Raw genomic sequence first — 24,314 nt, 5'->3', positions numbered from 1 at the left:
TATAGCAGCTGTTGATATGCAAAAATGTAATTCTCATTTAGACGTCCATAATTGCAGATCATAACACAGGCCTCCTTTGAGACATTTGTTCAGAGCACCCTCTGCAGATCTTAAAGAGGACCTTTTATACAATTTTTTTAGTGTGTTGTATAGTTTTTTTTTGTGTATGTAAAAGGTCTTTAAAGTTACAAAGCCCAAAGTCCACACCGAAGGGAGTTACTCTCCCCAACAGAAACACTGCTCCTGAACTGCCTGAAACGCCTTGCTTGAAGTCCTGTCTTTTCTTCCGTAGCTTTGTGATGTCACCAAATAAGACATTTGCATAATACCTGCCTAGCGGCTAGTTTTGTACGCCCTAGAACAAAGCTAGTTACAGCGAAGTTGGAGCGGAGTCCAAGGAGTTTGGTTAGGTTGACCGAAGGGAGGGGGGGATAAGTTATTCCTCATTTTGTGTGCGTTTTCCTTCGAATGTCTAGCAACACGTGACTTAGGTGTCAATTTCCGCTCCAGTTTTTTCAAAATAAACTTCCGTCTTCACAGGAAACAACTTGGTTAGGTTTAGGCAACAAAACTACTTAGTTAGGTTTAGGAAAAGATTGTGGTTTTGGTTAAAATAACTACGAAAGTGACGTTACTTAAGTATGGAAGTTACGTGACAAATAAATCAACGTTTCTGGTTTCACACGGGATACGAACGCCGGTCTACTGGTGTTTTTGGACCTACCCATCCACCCCGACCTCCTCCCTGCGCGGCGTTTGTTGTTCTTTATACTTCCTGGTTCAATGAATCCATGGATTACATACAAATTGATTTTGTGGGATATATACGAATTACAGTGCATTAGCTACGTACGGTGTATGAGAACAGCCTGTTAGGATATATCATCCGGGAATCATGAACATGTTAACATTTTATGGCAAATGTTGAGATATTTCAGTCTGGACCAAAGCAGTGGACTTCTTTGTAACATTGCTATCAATAGAGCCACTATTGTGTTTCAAGAAATCTTCTTGCACAGGTGATTCAGTGCATTAAAAGGCATAAAATACAACAACAGACTGCTTTTGACCTTTCCCCGCCCACTCCCCCTGCCATCCCACATAAGTACAATCAGCGGGGCTCGTGACACGACGCTGAGTCGTCCCATCAGTGACTCATCCTCAAAGAGTTTGTCCTCTTCCCCAGTGGAGAGGAGTTGTATAACTTGCTGATGCAAATGCCCTCAGTTCTGCTCTTCAGTATTCATTTCTCTGCCCAGATTTCATGAGTACATACGTCTGTTTTGTTTTCATCTTTTCATCCCTGGAAGACCTAAAAGTTTGGTGTTTTCAAGTTGTTTGAAAATCAGAGAGTTTACAGTCAAACAGAAGCTCTGCATCAGCTTGTGCTTGGCAAACTATTCGGAAAGTGTTAACTTTGAGTTTTTCCCTTCCTCAGCTTATTTCGTAGTGCTGGAACTCCCCCGATGGAGTAAACATATTGAACACTCTGATTAAACTGAATCGGCTTTTGCTCCATATGGCTGCAGTACATGGTTTTCCATGTTCGGTTTTCCAGCTCTGCCAAGTTTATCTGAGATTCACAGCTGTGAGCAAATACACACATGTGGTCACACCACAATAAAATCACCACAGAGTACTCAAAAAAACATGCAAAAAAAATCTCAATGCATGTTCTGTGAGTCTGTAAAAGACAAACCTGCAATGTGTGAGAACAACAGACGGATTCATTGGCAAACCCGGCGCTGTGTAATTAACATCTGTTATCATAATAGAGGTCAAGTAGAGGAGAATACACAGAAAAGCCCAGCTTCCCTTAATCTGGCAGAGTCCCTCCTTCCCGAAAATGGAACAAAAACACAACCAGGCTCGACCTCACATCATTTGCAGAGACGATGCGTGGCGCGCAATCACCATCATTTTCCAAAGCATATCTTTCTCACCCCTTCTAGTAGGCAATACGAGACTATTATCATGGCAGACAGTGAAAGCATTTCCCCCTACGGCCAAACCTCCCATCTGTCTGTGTTTCCAGATAATGTGACAGCTCTGATCGGCGGTTAATGGCCAGTAGCGTTTGAGTCATTTCACTCCTCCACTTTCCCTTTTTTTACTTTCACTCAGAGAGAGAGAGGGGAGCCACAGAACTGTGACTGTCTCATGCTGAAACACATCAGGAAATAGACACCACCGCTGAGACGATGCCTACTCATAAATACTCTGGTGCTTTGGCCTCTTTTAAACGTGACGGACAAACTCAAAATCATCCCTGCTTATCAGGAAATATTCTGAAACACATATTGTGAGGCTGTTACATCCTGAGTTGTGTGTCTTGCCTGTATTCAGTCCCCTTCAAAAGATTTTTTTTGTGCCAAAGATGTCTGATTTGTCCTGCGTCACCGGGACGACTAACCAACAGGATTTGAGGGTGGGGTTGGAGTGGTTCCTTCATGCTGTCGTCTTGCGTATTCTTCTACGTCACATCTCCTCTGTGTCCAAGTGATGCGTTCGTGGACGTGGCTGTCACATGAGTTCTGCTAGTTTCTGGGGAGAAGAGAGAAGAAAAAAAAACGTATTCAAGCCTCATGATTTTTCATTTTTTCACTGGTTATCTTTGTAGGCTGTGTCAGAAAATATTCATAAAATGACCATACTACACTATGCACAGTAGGTCAGATATTACAAACAACCTTTTCGAGCCTACAGCATACAACCATTTATCATTGTTTTGCTCTTTGGTCTCCCATGAGGCACCACTGTCACCGCTGAGGACACCTGGGGGGTACAAACCAAAAAAAACAGTCAGTGCTTTTGACCCTGAAAATAGAGGTCGTACCAGCTTTACATATTTCCAACAGTCCGTGCAGGTGCTGTACTGAGAAATAGATCAACTTCAGTGCGGAAGCTTTGGATTATTTCACCGTACACGTGACAGCGCTCGCTCGTATGTTGCGCAGCCATCTTGTCTCTCCAGGAATGAAATCGCGCTTAAGGCAAATCATGACTATGGCAGCATGATGTCTCCCCTTCCCTCCCTCTTCTTCCACCCCTATCGGAGGGGCTGTCTTTACCCGAAGGTGCACATAGAGGGGAGACAAGGTTTGGTTTATAGGGTCCCCCCCGAATACATTATTCCCCCCCCCTTCTCCTGCTTTTAAGCTTGCGAGACTATTACCCAGCAGCCCCCAGTAAGTTCTTATCAGTGGCAGCCAGATGGAGAGAAACACCAGCAATACCTCAAGACTTGTTGATGGAGCAGCGCTGGCATTGTGGAGAGGTTCTGTGCTTTCAGATTAGCATCATCTCTGTTTTATTATTGCCAAGAGAAGTCTCATTAACGGCTGTTATTTCATTGGCTTGTGTGGACAGCTTGAGGGGTTTACAAAAAACAGCAGGGAAGCAAACATTTGTCTATGTTTTCCTATCCATGTCTTCGGCTTAATATGCATATTTAAAGAGTTGTAATAAGAGCCGCCCTACACTGTAGTGGAAGCTTATTGTTAAGGCATCAGACCGGATCTAATCAGCTGCGGTAAGGCGTGTGTGTGCATGATGACCACAAACAATACGACATGACAACTGGATGCAACACTGTCCTCTAGTGTCGCTCGTCGCTAGCAGCTCGGCGGGTGTGATACGCTGAAGCAACCCTGCTGTTATCCAGTGCAGTAAATAAAGCACGAGGATTAGACGCTAGCTTGGAGAACTAAAACATGTCAACGTGTGTTTTCATTCCCAGTAAAAAAAAGACTGCTCCACCAGTCGTCTGATGCCACTGCAGGGAAAAAAAAGGGACAAGAATAGGCACCCACCAGTACGCAGACTCCGACCCCCCATCTCAATTCTACCACAGGGGGAAATACCCATAATGCACCACTTACTTGATGCTTTTGTATTGGATTGGCGTCGCATTGGTGCTCTGACCCACTTTTTTGTCAGCAGCAGCAGCGAGCAGGTTATTTTAAGATTTCATTAGCGGGAAGACCAAGGGCGGAGGAAAGGTGAGGAGGCTCAGACACACAGTCACGTCAACTGTCCGTTCAGTTTTAGGGAATCTGTTTGAGCTTCCTTGCCTGCCACAAAAAGCATTTAAGCATGAGCTTTGAAATGCACAACAAAATATGAGTAACTGAAGACTGCTGGTTTGTTGTCAAGTCCTCTAGTTATGAATTTTTTGCTCAGGGGACTGATCATATGTTTAGAGATTGGTTCTGTCACTACTAATGTTCAGAAACACCAAACACACCCTGCAGACATACTAAAGATATAAAGCAATTTAAATAGCACAAGTAACTTGAGCTGATAACTTTAAAACCAGACTGGAAAATAAGGTTTCTACCTAAGACGGCAGCAGTTTAAAGAAGTAATTCAACATTTTGGAAATATACTTTCATTCGCTTTCTTGTCGAGAGTTAGATGAGAAGATTGATACCACTCTAATATCTGTAAGGTAAATATGAAGCTAGTACACACGACAGCGTTATCAGCTATAACAGCGGTATGACAGCAGTGCAGAGTGGTGGCCGTGAAATAGCCACGCTCACATGCACAAACATGCACTAAAGGCATGCGCGGCCTGCCCGGCTATATGTCAATAAAGCATAGAGAAGCTCGGATTACAACACAAACGAGCGACTTTCTCTGCTCAACGTTACTCCTCTATATCTTTACATAGCTAATAGTTGTTTGATGCTATATTAATGTTCTGGATATTGCAGTCATGAATGGAAAATAGATATGTAGATCCCTACTTAATATGGTATCAGTTTAACAACACAGGGAACTGATCTTTACACGTAAGACTAATAAACATGCTGCTACATGTTCACAAAACAAATTACTCCCACTGGATGCCAAATGTTATCGCACACCATTAAAAATCTGCAGGACAAACAATGAGCTCAAGGAGATGCCAACAACAACTGGTTACTCAATATCCTGCAATAATCTCAGTTAAGTGTGAAAAAGTGACGTTAAACTCTTTGTTTTTCAAGCCTAGAACAATTTCCCCCCAGAGGGCATAAAAATCAATTGCTCCATTACAGGCCTTATAATCCTTTATATAACGTGTCTGAGGCATTTATTATTATCACGCAGCAGGTCTGGCCCTCGCTGCCAGTATAACAACACGACATAACCCCGGCCCATTTAGACTCACCAGTTCAAACACATTTTACTTGCATCATTAAAGGGGTGATTGGTGGTTATTACAAGCTACTCTCTGGGAGAACGTCCAGATGCTCTTTTTTGTCAAGGTCAGGATCAAAGCTGGACAGGGAGGAGGAGGAGGAGGAAGAGGAGGAGGTTGATTTTGAACCCATCGGGCACTTGCAGCCTACGCAATGACGTGGCACCTGCAACCAGGAAAGACACAAAATGGAGTCCCAGCTGGCCCCTCACCAGGGTGAGTCAAAAGGCCGGGGGAGGAGAGGAGAGAATGCTTCAGGCTCGATTAGGCCCACATCCTATCTCCATCTTCAGCTCTGAGCTCCATCACCCCGAGTCATTAACACCACAGCTGCCACTCTGGAGTATTAGCAGGTGCATTTTGATGCTTTTTTTAGCAGCACACTGACCAAAAATGAAATAAAAACATCCTGTACTTTACTCTCCTGTTTCTATTTGCAGAAACCCTGCCTTCACGGCTCACGCTGGTGACAAGGAGAGCAGAACTGACGTTTGCATGCCTCAGGAGGTGAGAGGATATGGCAGAGAGACGCACCCACCCTTTTCTACCTCACGCTGCTGAGCAGACCAGCATGCACCTGTCCCCTCTGGCTGCGAACGGGCTGAGAGGAACTTCAGGTCGCCTCTGCTGTAATGAAATGTTTCTACTAAGGCTGTCGAAGTTAACGCAATAATAACGCAAATTCGTTTTAACGCCACTAATTCCTTGAACACATTAGTGCAACTTGTTTTTAGGTTGTAGCGGGCTGTTTTAAAGCTAGAGTGAAGATACTGGTATCATATGAAACTAGAAAAAACATGTCATACTAGCTTTTTGCAAAGCAGGTTAAATAAAGCTCCAAATTTGCACTAAATTTTGGCGAAGAAAAACTGGCATGGCCATTTTAAAAGGGGTCCCTTGACCTCTGACCTGAATATATGTGAATGTAAATGGGTTCTATGGGTACCAACGAGTCTCCCCTTTACAGACATGCCCACTTTATGATAATCACATGCAGTTTGGAGCAAGTCATAGTCAAGTCAGCACACTGACACACTGACAACTGTTGTTGCCTGTTGGGCTGCAGTTTGCCATGTTATGATTTGATCATATTGTTTATGCTAAATGCAGTACCTGTGAGGGTTTCTGGACAATATGTGTCATTGTTTTGTTGTGTTAATTGATTTCTAATAATAAATATATACATACATTTGCATAAAGCAGCATATTTTCCCACTCCCATGTTGATAACAGTATTAAATACTTGACAAATATCTCTTTAAGGTACATTTTGAATAGATAAAATATGTGATTAATCTGGATTAACTATGGGCAATCATGCGATTAATCGTGATTAAATATTTTAATCGATTGACAGCCCTAGTTTCTACACCATCACCTTTTTTGTTTTGGCTGAACAGATGAGACAGAAAGAAAAAAAAGGAAGGACGAAGAGGAAGTGATGAGAAATGACTGAATGAGTCCAGGGCGAGGGTTAGTGGGGGGATGGACGGACAGATTGGGATGTGAGAGTGAAAGATAAGCAGATAGCCGGCGTGTGAATGGGAATGACAGTGACAGAGTCCCGTGCAAAGATAAACAGCCCTGGTGCAGCCTCTGTAATGGCTCCGCACAAGTAATTTGTCACTCCATGTGAAAAGCAAACAGCAGGGAAAGGCAACGGCAACACTTTGGCACTGACACTTACCATCGCCCGAGGATGTCTTAGCAAGCTTTTCCATCTGTCTACACAACTGGTGCAGTCCAAGTCCTCTGGTCAAGAGACAGAATAGAAATATGTCTCTGAGAGCAAATTTAACACACAGTTACGCTGCATTGCATTTGTTGTCATTCACGTTTCAGTTTATAGAAATCATATGATTTGGTGTTGATGTGACGCCATCCTTTGACCTGGGATCAAGTGACGTTGACCTATACTTGCCAACCATTACAATTTTCCTTGGAGACTCCAGTTTTCATCGCCCTCTCCCGGTTTCCTCCCGGGGATGCAATTCTCCCGTATTTCTGGCAAATTTTCACACCTTTTTTTCCATATCTTATACCATACTTGACAACTTTGTGACCTCAAATGTGTGCGGAGGATTTCAAAATCAAAGCAGGGGATCTAGGGGTTCTTCGCCCCAAAAGATTTGAGTTTCAGAGACTTTGTTTCCTGCATTCTGGTGACTTTTATAGAATGAAAATAACAAAATAATACACTGCAACAGCTTTTTTATGTTAAATAGACCTACTTTGAATTTTCAGGAAAGAAAACTGAATAATTTGCCCGATAGATTCGATATTTAACATAAAAATGCTGTTGCAGTGTGCTTATTATTTTGTTATTTTCATTCATAAAAATCACTAAAATACAAGAAACGTCTCTGAAACTAATTTGGGGGAGGACCCCATAACCCCCTGCTGTGGTTTTGAAATCCTCCCTACTTTTGAGATCTCAAGGTTGGCAAGTATGCATTGACCTCTTTCTGAAAGGTCACAGATTCTATTAAAGGTCATGAACAGTAGTATCACGTGATAGTGTCTTGATGCAGGACACTTACAAACATCCTAGGATGAAAACAAAGGCAACATAACTCACTGAAATCTCTCCATGAACAAACATTTTCATTTGTTGGGAGTTCAGAAACATTAACACACTTTTTTAAAATCGCTCAGTTAAATTACAATCACAGGATAATGTCAATGAAATAATATTTTCACAAAGTCTATGAACAAAAAAATAAATACACCTCCAACACAAACAAGATGATGGAAAATGGAAATTGACTGTCCACCATTTTGGAGGAAATGACAAGAGGAGTGATCTGTAAAACATGATCTGATATGTGAGCACTGCCATCTAGTGGGTGTTTCCAACACTACACACTCTTCTGCTCTTAAATAATAATAAATTAGTGACAGCAGTTGCATCTTTAGTATGGCTATCAACAAAATATAAACTCTAAATATGTGGATAATGAAAAATAATTAACATTTTTGTTCCCCTGAAACATCAACTTAAAAAAATGACACATAAAACATTAAAATCCAGCAGCTCAGATTGGTGTAAAAACAAACATATTTTTTATGAAGGCATTATGTTTCTTCTCTCCTCCATGCAATGAAATCATCATCAACCTATTAAAATGCTCTCTGCAACGCCGCCCAGCTGCTGCAGGTGAGGATGCAGAATCCTGGGCCTTTTCCCTGAGATGGGCAGCAGCTCGCCGCTAGCTTTCATATGGTCTATTCTCCGGGACAGGTCGGCGTCGCTGTCGATGACCAGGGTGCACCTGTGGGCGTAGCTGACCAGAGTCTCTTCTCCTTGGCGAAACAAGCCCAGCAGGGGCACCATGTCTTTGCCGGCCAGATGGAGCTCGGCGATGGAAGCCGTGTTGGCGATGGTGTTCCGGTCGATTCCCAGATGACGGAAGGCTTCGCTCATGCTCTTCTTCTTGATGAAGGCTGACAGGACTTGTTTGTAGCGGTGGATGACGTACTGGACCCCGGTGGCTGGTGGGAGGAATGACGAGGTGTGTTATTACAGAGGTGATGAAGAATATTTAGTCATTACAAACACAGACTCTTGATCAGTATGCACAAAAAAGACAAAACTTTCAATTTAAAAGAAAAATATTTTTTTCATGCAATCATTCAGTCATGGTTTTGCCATGTCACAAGTCACACGTAAGTCTCAAGTCTTTGCACTCAAATCCGAAGTAAGGATTGAAAAGTCTCAAGTCAAGTCCCAAGTCCTAAACTTTGAGTTTTGAGTCCTAAACAGCGTCTGAAATTAGCACCCAACGGCCACCAAATGCGGGTAAATTGTTGGCAGTTGCAGATAAAATCGTTAGGCCATCCGCCACTTTGGCAGGCAGGGAAAACGCTGGTGATGGGAATAGAGAACCGGTTCCTAGTTGTCCGACTCCTTGGCATCTCATGCCTCCGTAACTATCGATTCCTCTGTATTGATACTTTCTGACAGTTCCGCATGCACAATGACGCGTACGCACGCCGTATCATGTTTCAGTTTGTTTGGGTAAAGTTGAATGTGCATACATTTACAAATGGTCAGTGAGCACTTTAAATAAATATCTACTACCTTTATAAGGACAAGACGTGATTATTACCTCTCTTCCTGCTGTAGTCCTTCCCTTTCTTCGATCGTTTCTTGTCCTTGTGGTGTTTCTTCCTTCTGCGTTCACTTGAAGCTGCTGAAACTTCTGATGCTTCCGATGCTTCAGAGCTGCTGTCGCTGCTGTCGGAGGAACAAGACGAAACTCTTTCTCTCTTCCGAGATTTGTTCTCCGAGTGCTGCACTTTGCTGGGTTTCGGAGCTGCGTATGAGCAACAAAAAATGATATGAATAAGAGCATCCAATTGAATATGATAAAGTCAAACACGGCTTCACTTGGGACGCTGACCTTCAGTTACTGGACTTGGAGATGCAAAAGTCGGCATGGAGCGGTTACTTGTGAGGTTTTCAATCTGGCTCCTGAGGAACTTGCGGTCCTGCATCAGGTCCTCCACCTGTCGCTCCAGAGCAGCGATGCGCTCCTGTTTGCTCTCCAGCATGCACTGCAGCTTGGTGATGGTCAGCAGCACCCGCGGGGGCAGGCTTTCTGCATGGGAGGCAGCTAGAGGAAAGACAACACAGCCATGAAGAGAGTGTGTGAACTTTTCTGGTGTAGTAGTGTTGCTGTTGCTTCCAACCCACTCATTTTGTGATCTGTTGGGTAATAAAAAGGAACTGTACAAAGTATTAAAAAATCAATAAATCTTTATAATTTTGTTTAGGATTATTCTAAATATAGTGTACACTTAAACTGATAGTGATTTTTTTAGGTAGGCCTTTCTTTAAAATATGTTTTGCTGCTGCCCCCGTCCACAACAGTACATTACTTTGCTTCCGTGCAGTAACTCCTGTCTGATTCTCCAAACTGGGGGTGTGCCGATCTACTGTAGGTAATACACTGACGATGGATAAGTACCTCATACAAACCCACTTCAAAACACCAGAACTTTCCCTTAATACTATCAATCACCTGGAACATTGTCTCATTTGGAGCAGACAGTGTATGAAAGAGCTCTAACCAGACATGGCGCTGCTGGGCGTGTTGTCCTGAACAGCATCAGCTGAGGCTCCCGTCTGAAAGTTCTCCCACTTCATGATGCGGAGGTCGTCTTGTTCCTGCTTCAGCCAGACCGGAGAGATGAAATGGTCTTTGCACCTCACGGAGCTGGAGTCGATCTCTACGCAGGGGGAATAACCCGACGGCTCCTGCTGCCACACCGACGACATCGCTTCAAACCTGGGAAACAAGCAGAGATAAAAATAAATCTAAAATCTAAATATTTATGGGAGCAACATTTGATGAATTATAAAGTAACGATTACAGCGGCAATAGAGGTGAAACTCCTATTCAGGGAACAGAATCTGACGGGGTTATTAAATGCAGCGTAACACCACAACACCAGCTGCATTTCAGATTTCATGACTTGTATCCGTACCGGTTTAGCAGCTCTTAAATGAACACAATGACTTTGAGCATGTCAGGTTTGTAATTAAGAGATACTTTTCTCATAATTATAAGTCCAAATGATGACATACTGAAGTCATAATTACAAAATAAAGCCTCCATTATTTTAAAAGTTGGTGATTACAATGCTCTTCTGCAAAAATGATACTCATAAAAACTAATAATTGCATTGCATTACATGATTATTAATTCAATAAGGCTCTTTAAGTAGGCTACATTAATTCATATATAAATTTCTGCTTGAAGAAAAGCATTAATTCATGCATGAATGTGAAACTTCATGAGTTATGATGAATGCATATGAATGAACAGCGACTAATTAATGCATATATCTGAATAAAAGAACAGTACACCAATCAATGCAAGGACTGAGGTGTTTTCATTACTATAATAACAGAATTTATATTCAGCATGTTCATGTCCTCCTATAATTAAATAAACAACACATCTGCTGAATGTTATAATCTTCATTAACTGAGTGTTTCCATGACGTCATCGGGTTCATGGTGAACTGTTTATTAATGATTGACAAACAATCCTTTTTATTACTGCAGCGTACAGCGCTTTTACCTTTATACTGAATAACTTAATAAACCGATAGCGACCGAATCATTTATTAATTCTGAGCCTCGTGTGTTCATGAGATATGAAGCATTAATACATTCATTAGAACATAATGAATCATGCATTAGTTAAGCGTTAATTAACAATGAGCAGGGAACCATAGTTTATAGCTTATATCTGAATTTAATTTTATTCTTTTTTAAGAAATGTAGGCTAATATTTTACATTTTATTATAATTACATACTGTACATGTGAGTCAGAATAAGACGATGATGTAGAGAAAGCATAACTATTTTTCTAGTAATTTAAGTCAATACAAGTTTGTAATGCAGACCACCGTTTAAAACGGTGAGTCTCGAACCAAAAACTGAGATGACACTCTTATGACATCATCAGGGTTATTCTTCCAATAAGAAGCTACAGTAGACATTCATGTGTAAAATCAGTGTACTGCCCCTTTAACTAATCACGTAAGCTCACAGTGACTTCATCATCAAGAGTCATGCATTACTTATGTGTTTTATAACCTTCTTGTAAGTTGTTACCTAATATGGTTATTTGCTGCAACTATGCAAATGAGAGGTGGTGCATTCAGGTGCTTGTTACCTAGATGCAACAGTACAGCAGAATAGATTAAAGATTTGTTATTATAAAGCTGGCTTCAGTCCTATATAAATACTGTGAAAGTATCAAAACGCTCAATCCACAGGGAAATACACACAGCCCGTATTCAGAAACTCTGCATTTGAAACAAGCTGTCAGGATTTCTGTCCATTTGTGATGTCACAAATATACAATATTGGGACCCTTTACGCAGATTTAAACATAAACATTCTAAATGTGTCCCAGTTTATTTCCTGGTTGCAGTGTATGTGAATGTCATCAGCTGACAGGAAGTACACATGGACCCAAGCTGTTGCCTAGCAACGCAATTCTGTTGCAATTCCATCGAAATGCGCTAAAACGGAGCGTTTCAGACAGAGGGTGAATACAGGCATATTCAGGCTGACAGTATGAGGAACATAATGTGTTTTTTGAACATTACAGTATGTAAATATGTTCTAATAGAAACACAAAATACAAGTATGAATTTGAAAATGAGCATGATATGGGACCTTTAAAGTTTGTTGTTGCAGGAAGTGGACATCACTGTTTTTACTTCACGTCTCCATGGAGATGAAGATGGACTGTACTATTGTTTAACATGTGCAGGCTGCAACACATAAACACACCATGCTGCAGGGATTAAGCTGGCCTCTCCATCAACACCTGACACACTGTGTTAACATCACAATTACTCTCCTGGAAGTCAAATCCTGCAGCCTATGAAGGAATTTATATTTTATTTTGTTTGCACACATGAGGTCAAATAGTAATAAAGTGCATTAATGCAATGCAAAAGTCAGCAGGGCTTTCAGCTTTATCCTTATTGATTTAATGCATGAATATAAAGGTGTTTTAATTGCTAATAATGTTAAATCAGCATATTTAGCTTAGTTATAAACCTCATAAAATGCACAAAGGTGTATAGGTTTAGTAGGCTAAAGGGACAAGCATTCCTCCTTGCAGTGGTTTTAATGAGCTTCTACCAAGATGGATGCTAATGACTGTAATTAACCAGCTAAAAGGAGGAAAAGGAGCAACAAAGCCTGTTAAATACTCAGAATAACGTACCTTTAAGAGGGTCCAGTGGGATGAACAGGTGTTAGAGGTGTTCCTGTGTTTGTGTTGCTGTAAGATAAAGTCTCACTTTGTGTAAATATGCCCAGTTTTTATAGATATAAACAGAGAGGTGTGATGAAATGCGAGTCTCCTCCAGCAGGTCTACATGCCTGTCTGAGGGGGGCGGGGCCACTGAGCAGTGACGCAACGCGCTGCCTTCCGGGGCTCCACGGAAAGTCGTAATTCTTAAATTTAAATGGAATTATTCAAGGATTCAAGGATTTATTATTGTCATTGTACAATGCAAGATTGCAGAATAAAATGTAGTTGTAGTCCCTTCCAAACACAGAAAATTTAATTATTAAAAAAAAATTAAATAGAATAAAACAATAAAAACAAACAACAAAGTATATTTTGTTGTTTGTTTTTTATTGTTTTTATTCTATTTTAATATAAGATAAGATAAGATATTCCTTTATTAGTCCCGCAGTGGGGAAATTTGCAGTGCAGAAAAAGGGATTGTCCAAAAAACAAGATGCATCAGCTAACACAGTAAAAAAAAGAGCTAAACAAAGTGTAACAAAATATGAACCATTTAAATAGAAGGAAGTATAAAAATAGGAGCAGTATACATGACAATAAACAGACTATTAACAAAATTGCACAAGTGGAAAATTATATTGCACAGTGAGAATGAAATGAAATCCCACCTGAAAATATTGCACAGTATGAATTACACCTGAGTAGTAATAATGATAATGATATTGCACAGTCATTATACAGAATAGTGCAGTTATTGTCAGTTTTGTGGTGTGTAAGTGTAAGTGGTCTACTGGGAGCAATGCTGGTTGTGGAGTCTGACAGCTGCAGGAAGGAAGGACCTGCGATAGCTCCTTCACACACTTTGGGTGGAGCAGCCTGTCGTTGAAGGAGCTCTCCAGTGCTGAGATGGTGTCCTGCATGGGGTGGGAGTCCGTCTCCATCATGGATGACAGCTTAGCCATCATCCTCCTCTCTCCCACCACCTCCACTGGGTCGAGGGGGCATCCCAGGACAGAGCTGGCCTTCTTGTCATTATACAATACAGTATTGCACAATAAAATGTAGTTGTAGTCCCCTCCAAACACAGAAAATTACATTATTTAAAAAAAAAAAAAAAATGTAAATAGAATAAAAACAATAAAAACAAAGTATAAAGTATATTTTGTTGTTTGTTTTTTATTGTTTTAATTGTATTTTAATATATATACATATATATATATGTATATATATTATTAAAGAATGTTATAATTAAATTATTATAACATTATAAATATATTATTATAGAATGTTATAATTAAATTATAGTATATAATAGAAAAAACGTTGGTTATATAAAACAACACATTTTTAAAAAATTAGAATAGGATAAAAACTATTAAAACAATAAATAGAACAAACTATATATATATTATATATATAATTATTTATTTAAGAATGTTATAATTAAATTATAGTGTCAATAATATAATAACAGAAAACGTTGGTTATCTAAAACACCATGACAAGCTCTGGTAAAAGTATTTTGAGATATTTTTTTAATAAGGCACAAAGCTACTATTTATTATCACCAGCTGTGAGCTTTAAAATATTGGTTATTTTTTCCCACTTTGTGTGTTTAAGTGTAACTTTAATTTTAAATGATCATATCTCCGACAGCACTTGAAGGCAGCAATGCAGCAGTGACAGGCTTGAAGGGGGCGTGTCCTTTCTCAGTATGTGAAGTGAAGGAAATGTTCAGATCTGAAGCCTTCAGTAGTTGTTTGGTGACTGTACACTTGACAGCCACTGAATGCTTGATAAGGTTGTCATGGAAATCATATTGACCTCATGGGTTGCCACGACAACTGCATCATTATGCATAAACAATTCTATGGCAGCTGTTGTGAATGAGGCCTTTAACTTCACAAAAACAGTGATTTTAGGGTTTTATTTATTTTAAAAATGTCGTTTTTGTTAATTACAATTTTATATTTACTGAAAATAAGTTTTTTTTAATGTGCATTACTTCATCACAGCATCAGAGACAGTCAAAGGTCAAATAAAACCAAACATGGTGACGTTACAGGGGACTTTATTTGCAGTTAGACTAAAGTTCTTTGGCTATAGAGAGACAAACACTAGTCCTATGACATCCTGGTTGTAACTATCTCATTTACTACAGTTCACTTGAGTATCTACTCACAGTTTGTTCCTTACAATAGTGGTACTTTTAACAAATCTCAGCTGCCTTATAAAGACACACAATATGACATCAGACTGTCCAGATGTTAAAGATTTCTTCTCATATACCCTCTGGCCTACCTAAAACAGTAAACTAAATAATATATATAATAAACACTCTACTGCGTTAGTCGTAAAATACAAAAAAATATATATAACAAGGTGAGGTGTATTTGTCAAGTTTTTCTTGTTGAATTAAATGATAAAACGTACAGTAAATCAATATATAGTGTCTTCTGCGAATCAGAAAATCCCTAAAATCCCATAACATTGCATATCCTTCATGACACCCAGCTAAGATTCCTTCATTTCAAACGTTCACATTTCTTCATTTAAACTTCAAGCCACATGGAGTGATTGCATTATTAGTTGTAACAGCAGTGAAATATATCATTGTCACTGAGTTCGGGGCACGGAGGGTGAAAGATATAGAAAACAAACAAACATGAATAAAGAGTTATTTGATCTAAAACAGATTAATACTTATATACGATGGTAATAATGTAATACTCATGTCTCATTAGTAGTGAATGCAGCAGCAGAAAGACATACTGAGGCCGTAACTGACTTTTTCCCAATGTACAAACGTGATTATCCCATCAAGACTTGCACCACCTGATCGTTTAATTGCATCAGTGTGACTGAAGTCGGCTCCTGGAAATGTATAAAGCTTGGTGCTTGTTTACAGTGATACAACTTACATATCACTGTGTAAATGCTGGTAAAAGTGTTAAGAACTGGAGCTAGAAATTGACTAAGAAATGGGCAGTAATTGACAGATTAGTTAATCCAGTTCAATGCAATTTTCGTAATTAATGTCTGTGGGAAAAGTTTAAAAAGAGAGCCACCTAACTTCATAGTTACTCAGAAGAGTTAATTATTCTATCACTTCCACCCTCCTGCTCCCTACATAATGTCACATGGAGAGACCGAGTAGTCTAGTTAGTTAGTCAGACAGAAAACAGCAGCGCCCTCAGTATAAACATACTCTGCCGTCTCCGCCTCTGCTGTCCACGTCTGCCCTGCTTGCTCAGTGGCAGATAGCCAGGAGGAGGCGTTTAAAGTCGCCGCCACACTCGTCCCTCAGGGCCTCTTTCAGAGACACGTCGTACTTCTCCAGGTACAGGTCTTTGATGGTCTCCAAATCGTACTGTTGACAACAAGAAAAGAAAAATTAGAGAAAAGCAATCACGCACCATCGGTGTGTTTACATCTTCTTCTTCTTCCATCTATGCTGTCCTAAAAGCCACCAGACTCCCTTGACAAAAATATTAATTTTACCTCACAGAACACGGGAGTTGCTGTTCTACTGCTGTCTTGATCGGTTAGTTTGTTTGTGTTATTGTGTGACTTTGGTGAATCCGAACTAACCCTTTAAAACACCAAAGTCACACAATAACACAAACAAACTAACCAATCGAGACAGCGGTAGAACAGCAACTCCCGTGTGCTGCGAGGTAAAATTACTATTTTTGTCAATGGAGTCTGGTGGCTTTGAAGAGAGCATAGATAACGGCTTCAGTCCCCCATCACAACCCAAGGTACCACTTTACCACTTTACCACCCTATTTAAAGTATGAGGTCAAAGCTATTATTTATTTAGCATGACAAAGCAAAGAGCTTTAACCTTACTTCTCCCTCAAAAATAGAAAACTATCTTTAAAAATTTGGCTCCAACCGTTGATCTTTCAGTGCTATTACCTCAGAGCGACACACAATGATGCGAATAAGGGTGTCCTCGTCAGTGCCCGCTCCTTTCATGGCGTCGTTTAGACGTCTGGCAAAGTAGAGCTGAGGGTTCTTAGCACATCTCACTGAGGGGAGGAAAGAAAGACCTTCATTAAATACCTTTTGTCAACCTCGGCCATTATCTATACACACATAGTGTTATTATATTCTACCCTCATGATTTTGTGGGTTTTTTAAATTTGAAAGTGACGTAATGTGAGAAATCCACTGGCTTATCTTTCTACGACAATAAACCTGATAAGAGTTCTGAATTCAGGTCATACACTGAGTATGCTGTATTTTAATATTCAACCGGTGCTCGAAGTGTGCCAGTACTCACCGGTACACAGTACCGGCACTTCTGTATTTTACTCCTGGGCGTACCGTGACTTTTCTTGCACAAAGGCACTTCTCATAAGCTGCCGGTACTCTTCTCCCTATCAGGTTCTCTGGGAGATTCATAATCATACGGCGCAGCGCCAGTTTTTGAGCCGCACCTCATAAGCCGTATGAACATAAGAACTATTTGGCATATGGTTCGTCCAGATGCTCCCCACGGGGGAAGGGGGTGAGAACGAGAGTAGTGTAATTTATTAATACAATATTCACGTCCTTTTTGTAAAATAATTTAATTTGTAAACAAATCAAATTAATTAAAACATTATTTCAAAGTTTTCTGAATCTGAATCTTTTAGGGCAAACATTTCCAGAAGAATTAAATGTTCAGGCGAAGGCTGTGATATGTGTAAGTAATAAAATAATCATTTAACTACTACTAATAATAATGGTAAAAAATTATGTAAAATTGCAGAGTTTTAAGTGAAAAACCTTGAAATTTTCTTCTCCTTTTCATCTCCTAGTATCTTTTATTCACTGTTGAGATTCATTATGTGTCTCTTTATCCTGCTGCATAATATGTAGGATCATCCTGACTGGGATATATGCTACGAATAACACAGGAAAGCACTTTAACTATTAACAGTAAACACACCACCTTAACCCTATAATGTTCCAGTTGGAATATTATGGGAGTATGATAGGCCTACTATAGAAGATTTATAGCCCAAGTATGATATTATAGCAAAAAAATCACAGCTGATAATGAATGACACAATATAACATGCTTAAATAAATAATGAATAAATAGGAATAAGTCGTAAGAGATTACTGATACCGGCCGATACACATGTGAATTAGAGAGTACTGGCACTTTTTTCGCTTCGAGCACTTTTATTCAACATTTTGTATTTCATACTAACCAAGAGCGATGAAGCATTTCTTCAGTGTCCCAGAAACCTCACTCTCAATGGCATCCAGGATTTCAGTTCCAGACAGCTACATATGGAGAGAAAATGACTAGTTGAATCTAAGCACTAAAGTGGTTTCATTTTCCAGGTCAACAATTTCCTCCTAATCCTATAATTGAAGATGTTCAGGACATTTTTTAAAGCTCCAAGAAAGTCTGTCTGCACGTGCACAAGAACCAAGACTTCTCAGGGGTAATGCAAGACACCAACCCTGATCAATTCCCACGCTAGCTGAAGATGAAATGTCAGGTTCATATGCACTGATATGTAATATCACTGCAGCTATCTACGGACGGCGTGACACCCAAACCTACCTGCTCGTATATCTTGAAGGTGGCCTGGAGCTGCAGGTAATTTCTGGAGGCCAGGACATAGCTGAAAGTGGACTCGTCTGTCCCAAAACTACCCTCACCAGCCTGCATTAGATACAGAAAATATTATTATTGTTCAATTAATGAATCTGCTATGAGGTTATTATGATTTAACATTGAAACAGTACCTCAAACAGGCAGGTAGCGTCTTGCTCAGCCAGTTCCTCATCCACATCGTAACTCTCATCTCTGTTGCCCTGGAGGACGAGAGTAAGATGACTTTTGCTGTATAGTGAGGCCTTTCTGTGCAACTGAAGCAACTGTATCTGGCCTCCGTTTTACTAATGAGAGGGTGTCTGGGTTGTGGTCAGTGTGTGTGTGTGAGTTCATAGGGAATGATTGGGCACAGGGAGAGTGAGCTCGATTCAGTCCCACAGCAGACGGGAGGAATTCAGTTACGCGAGTGGAGTAGAAAGTCAAGGCCGCTTACCTGCAACAGAGCCGTGAGCAGGTTTCTTACGTCGCCGCTTGTGTCTCCCTCGATGTCTGCTTCAAGATCACGCTCATGCACTGAAATGTAAACAAAAAATATATTTTAAGTCCACCAGCAGATACAAGTTTGTGGTGTTCATTGCAGTCTGTTTTTAATGTGTAATGAAGTTTTTTGGTGTACTAAAGTTAACAATTAACCTACATTTTCAAGTCTGACCTGATTTCCTTCTTAAATCCTGTGACTACAGTGGGTTTTAGTTCAATGACACTGCCAGTTAGTATCTTTAATGATGGATTAATGCCTGTATGATTAAGTCTAGAAAGCTTCCTAGACACCAAAACCTAATACTTTTATAAAACTGAGGAACCAAATTCAATTAATAGTGATTATAAATCTGAAAAAGATAGGTGAAAAACCGGTACAGTAAAAAAGAAATTATACAGTGACAAGGAAACTGGATTCACAAAATTAGAGACTGACTGTGTCAGAAATCACTCCCTTAGTCATTCACTGCTCTCTAGCTAATGGAAACTCATTACTCAATATAGTGCCAGGAAGAAACAATCTATCAGGAGTGAAAGATCAACATCACGTCCCCTCAGGAAGTACAGCACATTCATTATTCTAGTCAACATACACATGAAGTCTACAAGAGGAACAGAGTCAAATATAGAGGCCAGCTTGGTTAGCAGAGAGCTAATCATAGAAAATTCTCAATTACAATTCAACAATCTGTAAGGGCATTTGGATAATTAGAATAATTTGATAGAATAGAAAATATACTATAATTATTAATTAGATAGAATAATTATCCTTTTTTATCCTTGGTAATAACAGACGCCACCAAACAGCTAAATTGACCCTTATTAATGTGATTTATCTCCTGTCATCACATCCTCCAAAATTAGACAATATGAATGTCTGTCAGGACATATTGTATGTTGAAAACGCTGGAAGCAATACAACATACTGTTTTAAAGACTTATACGTTGTACTATGTGGCTTTATTTATAGTTAATAAATCAATTATCTGTGTTTTTATAGCAAAATAAAGTTAAAGTATGGTGGCGGTGGATACCCAAGCAAGAAAAGAGAATAAAGATGACATATTGTGAATGGTTGTTGTTATTATTACCGAAATAAAGGATTAATAAACGTGCTAGTTATCAATCAATCCTTATCAATCATACAGAATGCCTTACTATTAAGTGACAGTGAGAAACTATACTGTATTTATCAATTATAATAGGAATATATTAATATATTTTAATTCATTCCACACGTGGATAATTTAAAGAGAACTAAAGAAATAAAGTTTGGTGAGGAAAACATGCAAAGAAACGAGTTAAGAAACCCTCGAGTAATGAAAGACGATGTGGTAAATATAATCAGCTGCGAGCGCTGGTATCATAGTGAACAGGAAGTTGCAGCAGGATGGGCCTTGACTAAACATCGTGTGACTGTACATACACGGCTAAAGGGTCAAGAATAGTGCAGCTATTGTGTTATGCATCATAATGAGTCACCGTCATAGCCATTTCCTCCAGGATTCATAATACAAGGAAGGGAAATAGTGACATTTAGTGATTTATTCACTGGGTGAGACGTTTAACAACTGCACAGTATGATTTTTATACCACATATGATACAATATAGATGGGATGGATGTCAAGTAATGTATGCAGTAATAAAGTTAAAGTCTTGCTTATTGGCTTACCTTGAAAGTAGCATTCCTTAAACAAGGCAATGTCCTGTGGGAAACAATTGCAGTCAATACAAATTTAGAATATTTTACATTAATACAATCTAAAACTCATTTAATTATTCTGATGTTACTGATAAAACCATTTGAACATAATAATAATTTAATTTGATGCTTTTGATTTGTGACTGACAGAGTTGGTGGCAGTGCAGAGGATCTCCACCAGGACGTCTTCATCGGTGCCGGCTCCTTTCATGGCCTTCCTCAGCTCCTTCACGGCGAAGATGACGGCCGGGTCCAGCATGGCGATGATGGCGTTCTCGAAGTTCCCTGACAGCTCTTTCTTCAACACGTCCACCAACTCCTATCACAGCGATACATCATTTAATTGTGATTGGTAATTCAAATTATAATAATCATTTTAATGGTTGTTATGGTAAAAATTAAACAATATTCTGTTTATTACTGAATGACACTCACATCGTCATACTTCTCAAAATAGGCGTTTTTAATTTCCTGACGCTGATCTGCGCTGCGGTTCGCCAGGATGTCAATGATGGCCTGCTCATCAGTTCCTGTAGAGAACACAAAAACAGATGCAGTACGATGATAAAAAACAATGTAATATGCAAGTCATACTTACAGGGACATTACTAGAATTAATATAACATTTCCAACTCACCGAACCCTTTGCAGGCTTTACGGATGCCCTTAACGTCGGCCATGACATCAAAGTCCTCATAGGGCACGATAGTGGGCTGAGAGAATAACACAAGATATTGTTATTTAGATTAAGTTAAAACAGCGTCCGGTAATAATCTGGTTACATCACACTGATCATTGTTTAAATGAAGTTCGGAGGGTTCATGATAGCGATGCAGGAGCAGCTGGCTGATGGGGGAGGGGAGAACCATGACACAATGAACAGTTGAGGAATTCAGGGTCTTTAAACAAACTTGGTGGAGGCCGTATGAGTAACCGGCAGTAACCAAAGTGCAGTCCAGGGGGCCGGAACTTGCGTGTGTTGAAAACTATGTTTTCAGTGAAGTATCAGTAGTATTTGTACTGTGTTTTCAGTGAAGTATCAGTAGTATTTGTACTGTGTTTTCAGTGAAGTATTAGTAGTATTTGTACTGTGTTTTCAGTGAAGTACCAGTAGTATTTGTACTGTGTTTTCAGTGAAGTATCAGTAGTATTTGTACTGTGTTTTCAGTGAAATATCAGTAGTATTTGTACTGTGTTTTCAGTGAAGTATCAGTAGTATTTGTACTGCGTTTTCAGTGAAGAATTACCAGCATTGTTTGCACTGTGTTTCAGTGAAGTATCAGTAGTATTTGTACTGCGTTTTCAGTGAAGAATTACCAGCATTGTTTGCACTGTGTTTCAGTGAAGTATCAGTAGTATTTGTACTGCGTTTTCAGTGAAGAATTACCAGCAGTGTTTGCACTGTGTTTCAGTGAAGTATCAGTAGTATTTGTACTGTGTTTTCAGTGAAGTACTAGTAGTATTTGTACTGCGTTTTCAGTGAAGTACCAGTAGTATTTGTACTGTTTTCAGTGAAGTACCAGCAGTGTTTGTACTGTGTTTTAAGATAAGATAAGATATTCCTTTATTCATCCCACAGTGGGGAAATTTGCAAGTGAAATATATGTTGTATTTGTACTGTGTTTTCAGTGAAGTATCCGTAGTATTTGTACTTAAGTACTTAAGTAAACTTAAGTAAAGTTGAATAAGAATTGTATGTTGTAGTCATTTGTGGAAGAAGTAGTACTTGAGTAAAAGTAGTAATACCTCAGTGTACTGTTACAAGTAAAAGTCCTGCATTCAAAATCTTACTTGAGTAAAAGTACAAAAGTATTTGAATCAAAATATACTTAAAGTATCAAATGTAGAAGTACTTATTATTATGCAGAATGGCCCATGTCAGAATATTATATTATAATTATTGATGCATTAATGTCAACATTACATTAATATTGCAGCTGCAGTTTGGCAAATTTTAAATACTTAACTGCTCGGCAGCTAAATCTAAATAATAATATATAAATAAAATAAATAAATAATAAATAAATAAGATAAAATTAAATTAAATTAAATTAAATTAAAAATAAATAAATAAATGATATATCATAGTTGATTCAGATTATTAATTCAAAATATAAAACTGTAAAGTAACTAAAAAGCTGTGAGATAAATGTAGAGCAGTAAAAAATACAATATTTCCCTCTGAGATGTAGTGGAGTAGAAGTATAAACTAACAAATATAAATACTGAATTAAAGTACTTTAGCACAATACTTGAGTAAATGTACTTAGGTAGTAGGTACATTACATCACTGGTTGTACTACCAAATGCTTATTTAGTGTAGTACACTTGCACTTAAAGTAACAAAACTAAACATGTATACTTGATAATCTACTTTAGATGTACTCTTGACTTATAGATTACTATTTCAAACAACTAAATCAGGTATTAAAATCTTTTTTCACTGTCCATTTGTGTTATTGAAGTTGCCAGTGAGGTAAAACAATAAACAAATGAGCCCAGAGGCACCAAAAAGGACTGAATCTGACTCTGATTATGGAGACCCTCCCCCATCTCTGGACTCTACACTACTCCAGTCTCACACACAGTCCAACACAACACCTCCAGAGACTCTCTCTCTCATTCATCCACCGTTAGATGTAACGGAGCTGTGATGAATTCCGCAGGGGAGTGGCTCCTTTCCCTTGAGTAAACCCAGACACGGTTGTCTGTCACACCGTGTCATACACGACGTTTACATTTAAAGAAACACCAAATATTATGAGAATGACACCATTACTCTCTATTACAGCTGAAATAATAAGATATGAGGCTTTATTATAGGCCTATATGAGGTGCGCAACTGCGACTAGAGGCGCTGCAGTGTCCAATCCATGATGTAAAAACACCATAAATACAATATTATATTGGGAATTAACCCGAAATTAGATGTTTATTCGTATGAACCTGTTCGTCGATCTGAAACTAGCTCTCACACTTAAAGGAGAAGCACAAACTAAAAGATTTTCTATTTCTATAAACCACACAGTGTCAGACATGGTACCTACTTGACAGTTTCCCATTTTCAGGATGTTTTTCCGGCTGCAGTTAGAGATCTGTGGAGGTAAAAGGTGGTAAAGAGAGTAGTTTATGGTAGAGAGAGTAGTTAGCGGTACTTGTCCTCCTCCGGATCAAACGAGCAGAAACCAGCGTGTGACGTCACCATAGAGCGCTGCACCGTCTGTTAACCATTTACATCCACAACCAGTGTAGTAGTAATATCCCATGATGCACTGGTGGAGACCTACTGTACAACATGCATGGTCTGTGGTAGAGGTGGAAGAAGTACACAGTAAAAGTAACAATACCACAGTGTAGAAATACTCTGTTACTAGTAAAAGTCCTGTTTCAAGTTATTTATCATCAAACAAGCAGTTGTTGTCATGAAAATCTTGGGTCTCAAGCTCCCTCCAACACTGCTAAGTAAATATGTATAAAATAAAATCACACAAGTAAAAAAACAAAATGAGACATATAATAGTGCAAGTTACAA

At 39.2% G+C, this 24,314-nt stretch overlaps 2 protein-coding genes across 3 annotated transcripts; both read right to left on the bottom strand.

Annotated features, from left to right (window-relative positions):
* Nucleotides 1-7,770: 7,770 nt before the first annotated feature.
* LOC141759707 (uncharacterized) lies at nt 7,771-13,110 on the bottom strand. The gene is made up of 5 exons (XM_074622002.1): nt 12,947-13,110; nt 10,262-10,479; nt 9,592-9,804; nt 9,298-9,504; nt 7,771-8,680 (listed from the first exon to the last, which is right to left on the bottom strand). The coding sequence occupies exons 2-5, from the start codon at nt 10,467-10,469 to the stop codon at nt 8,301-8,303; spliced, it is 1,008 nt and encodes a 335-aa protein (XP_074478103.1). The 5' UTR covers nt 10,470-10,479; nt 12,947-13,110; the 3' UTR covers nt 7,771-8,300.
* Nucleotides 13,111-15,030: 1,920 nt separating this feature from the next.
* On the bottom strand, nt 15,031-23,985 carry anxa13 (annexin A13). 2 transcript variants are annotated; one of them, XM_074621575.1, is made up of 11 exons: nt 23,830-23,985; nt 21,420-21,495; nt 21,218-21,312; nt 20,931-21,101; nt 20,753-20,786; nt 19,033-19,112; nt 18,731-18,799; nt 18,546-18,647; nt 18,184-18,259; nt 16,898-17,010; nt 15,031-16,346 (listed from the first exon to the last, which is right to left on the bottom strand). In XM_074621575.1, the coding sequence occupies exons 1-11, from the start codon at nt 23,842-23,844 to the stop codon at nt 16,227-16,229; spliced, it is 951 nt and encodes a 316-aa protein (XP_074477676.1). In that variant the 5' UTR covers nt 23,845-23,985; the 3' UTR covers nt 15,031-16,226. The 2 variants fall into 2 exon arrangements, with proteins under 2 accessions (XP_074477676.1, XP_074477677.1); XM_074621576.1 differs by having other exon boundaries at nt 20,931-21,098.
* Between the last annotated feature and the right edge of the window lie 329 nt (nt 23,986-24,314).

Source organism: Sebastes fasciatus, chromosome 21 (assembly GCF_043250625.1).
Source record: "Sebastes fasciatus isolate fSebFas1 chromosome 21, fSebFas1.pri, whole genome shotgun sequence".
In the NCBI taxonomy this organism is placed as follows: Eukaryota; Metazoa; Chordata; class Actinopteri; order Perciformes; family Sebastidae; genus Sebastes; species Sebastes fasciatus.
Note: the sequence above shows the minus strand (reverse complement) of the source record. Positions and strands in the feature narration are given on the sequence as shown.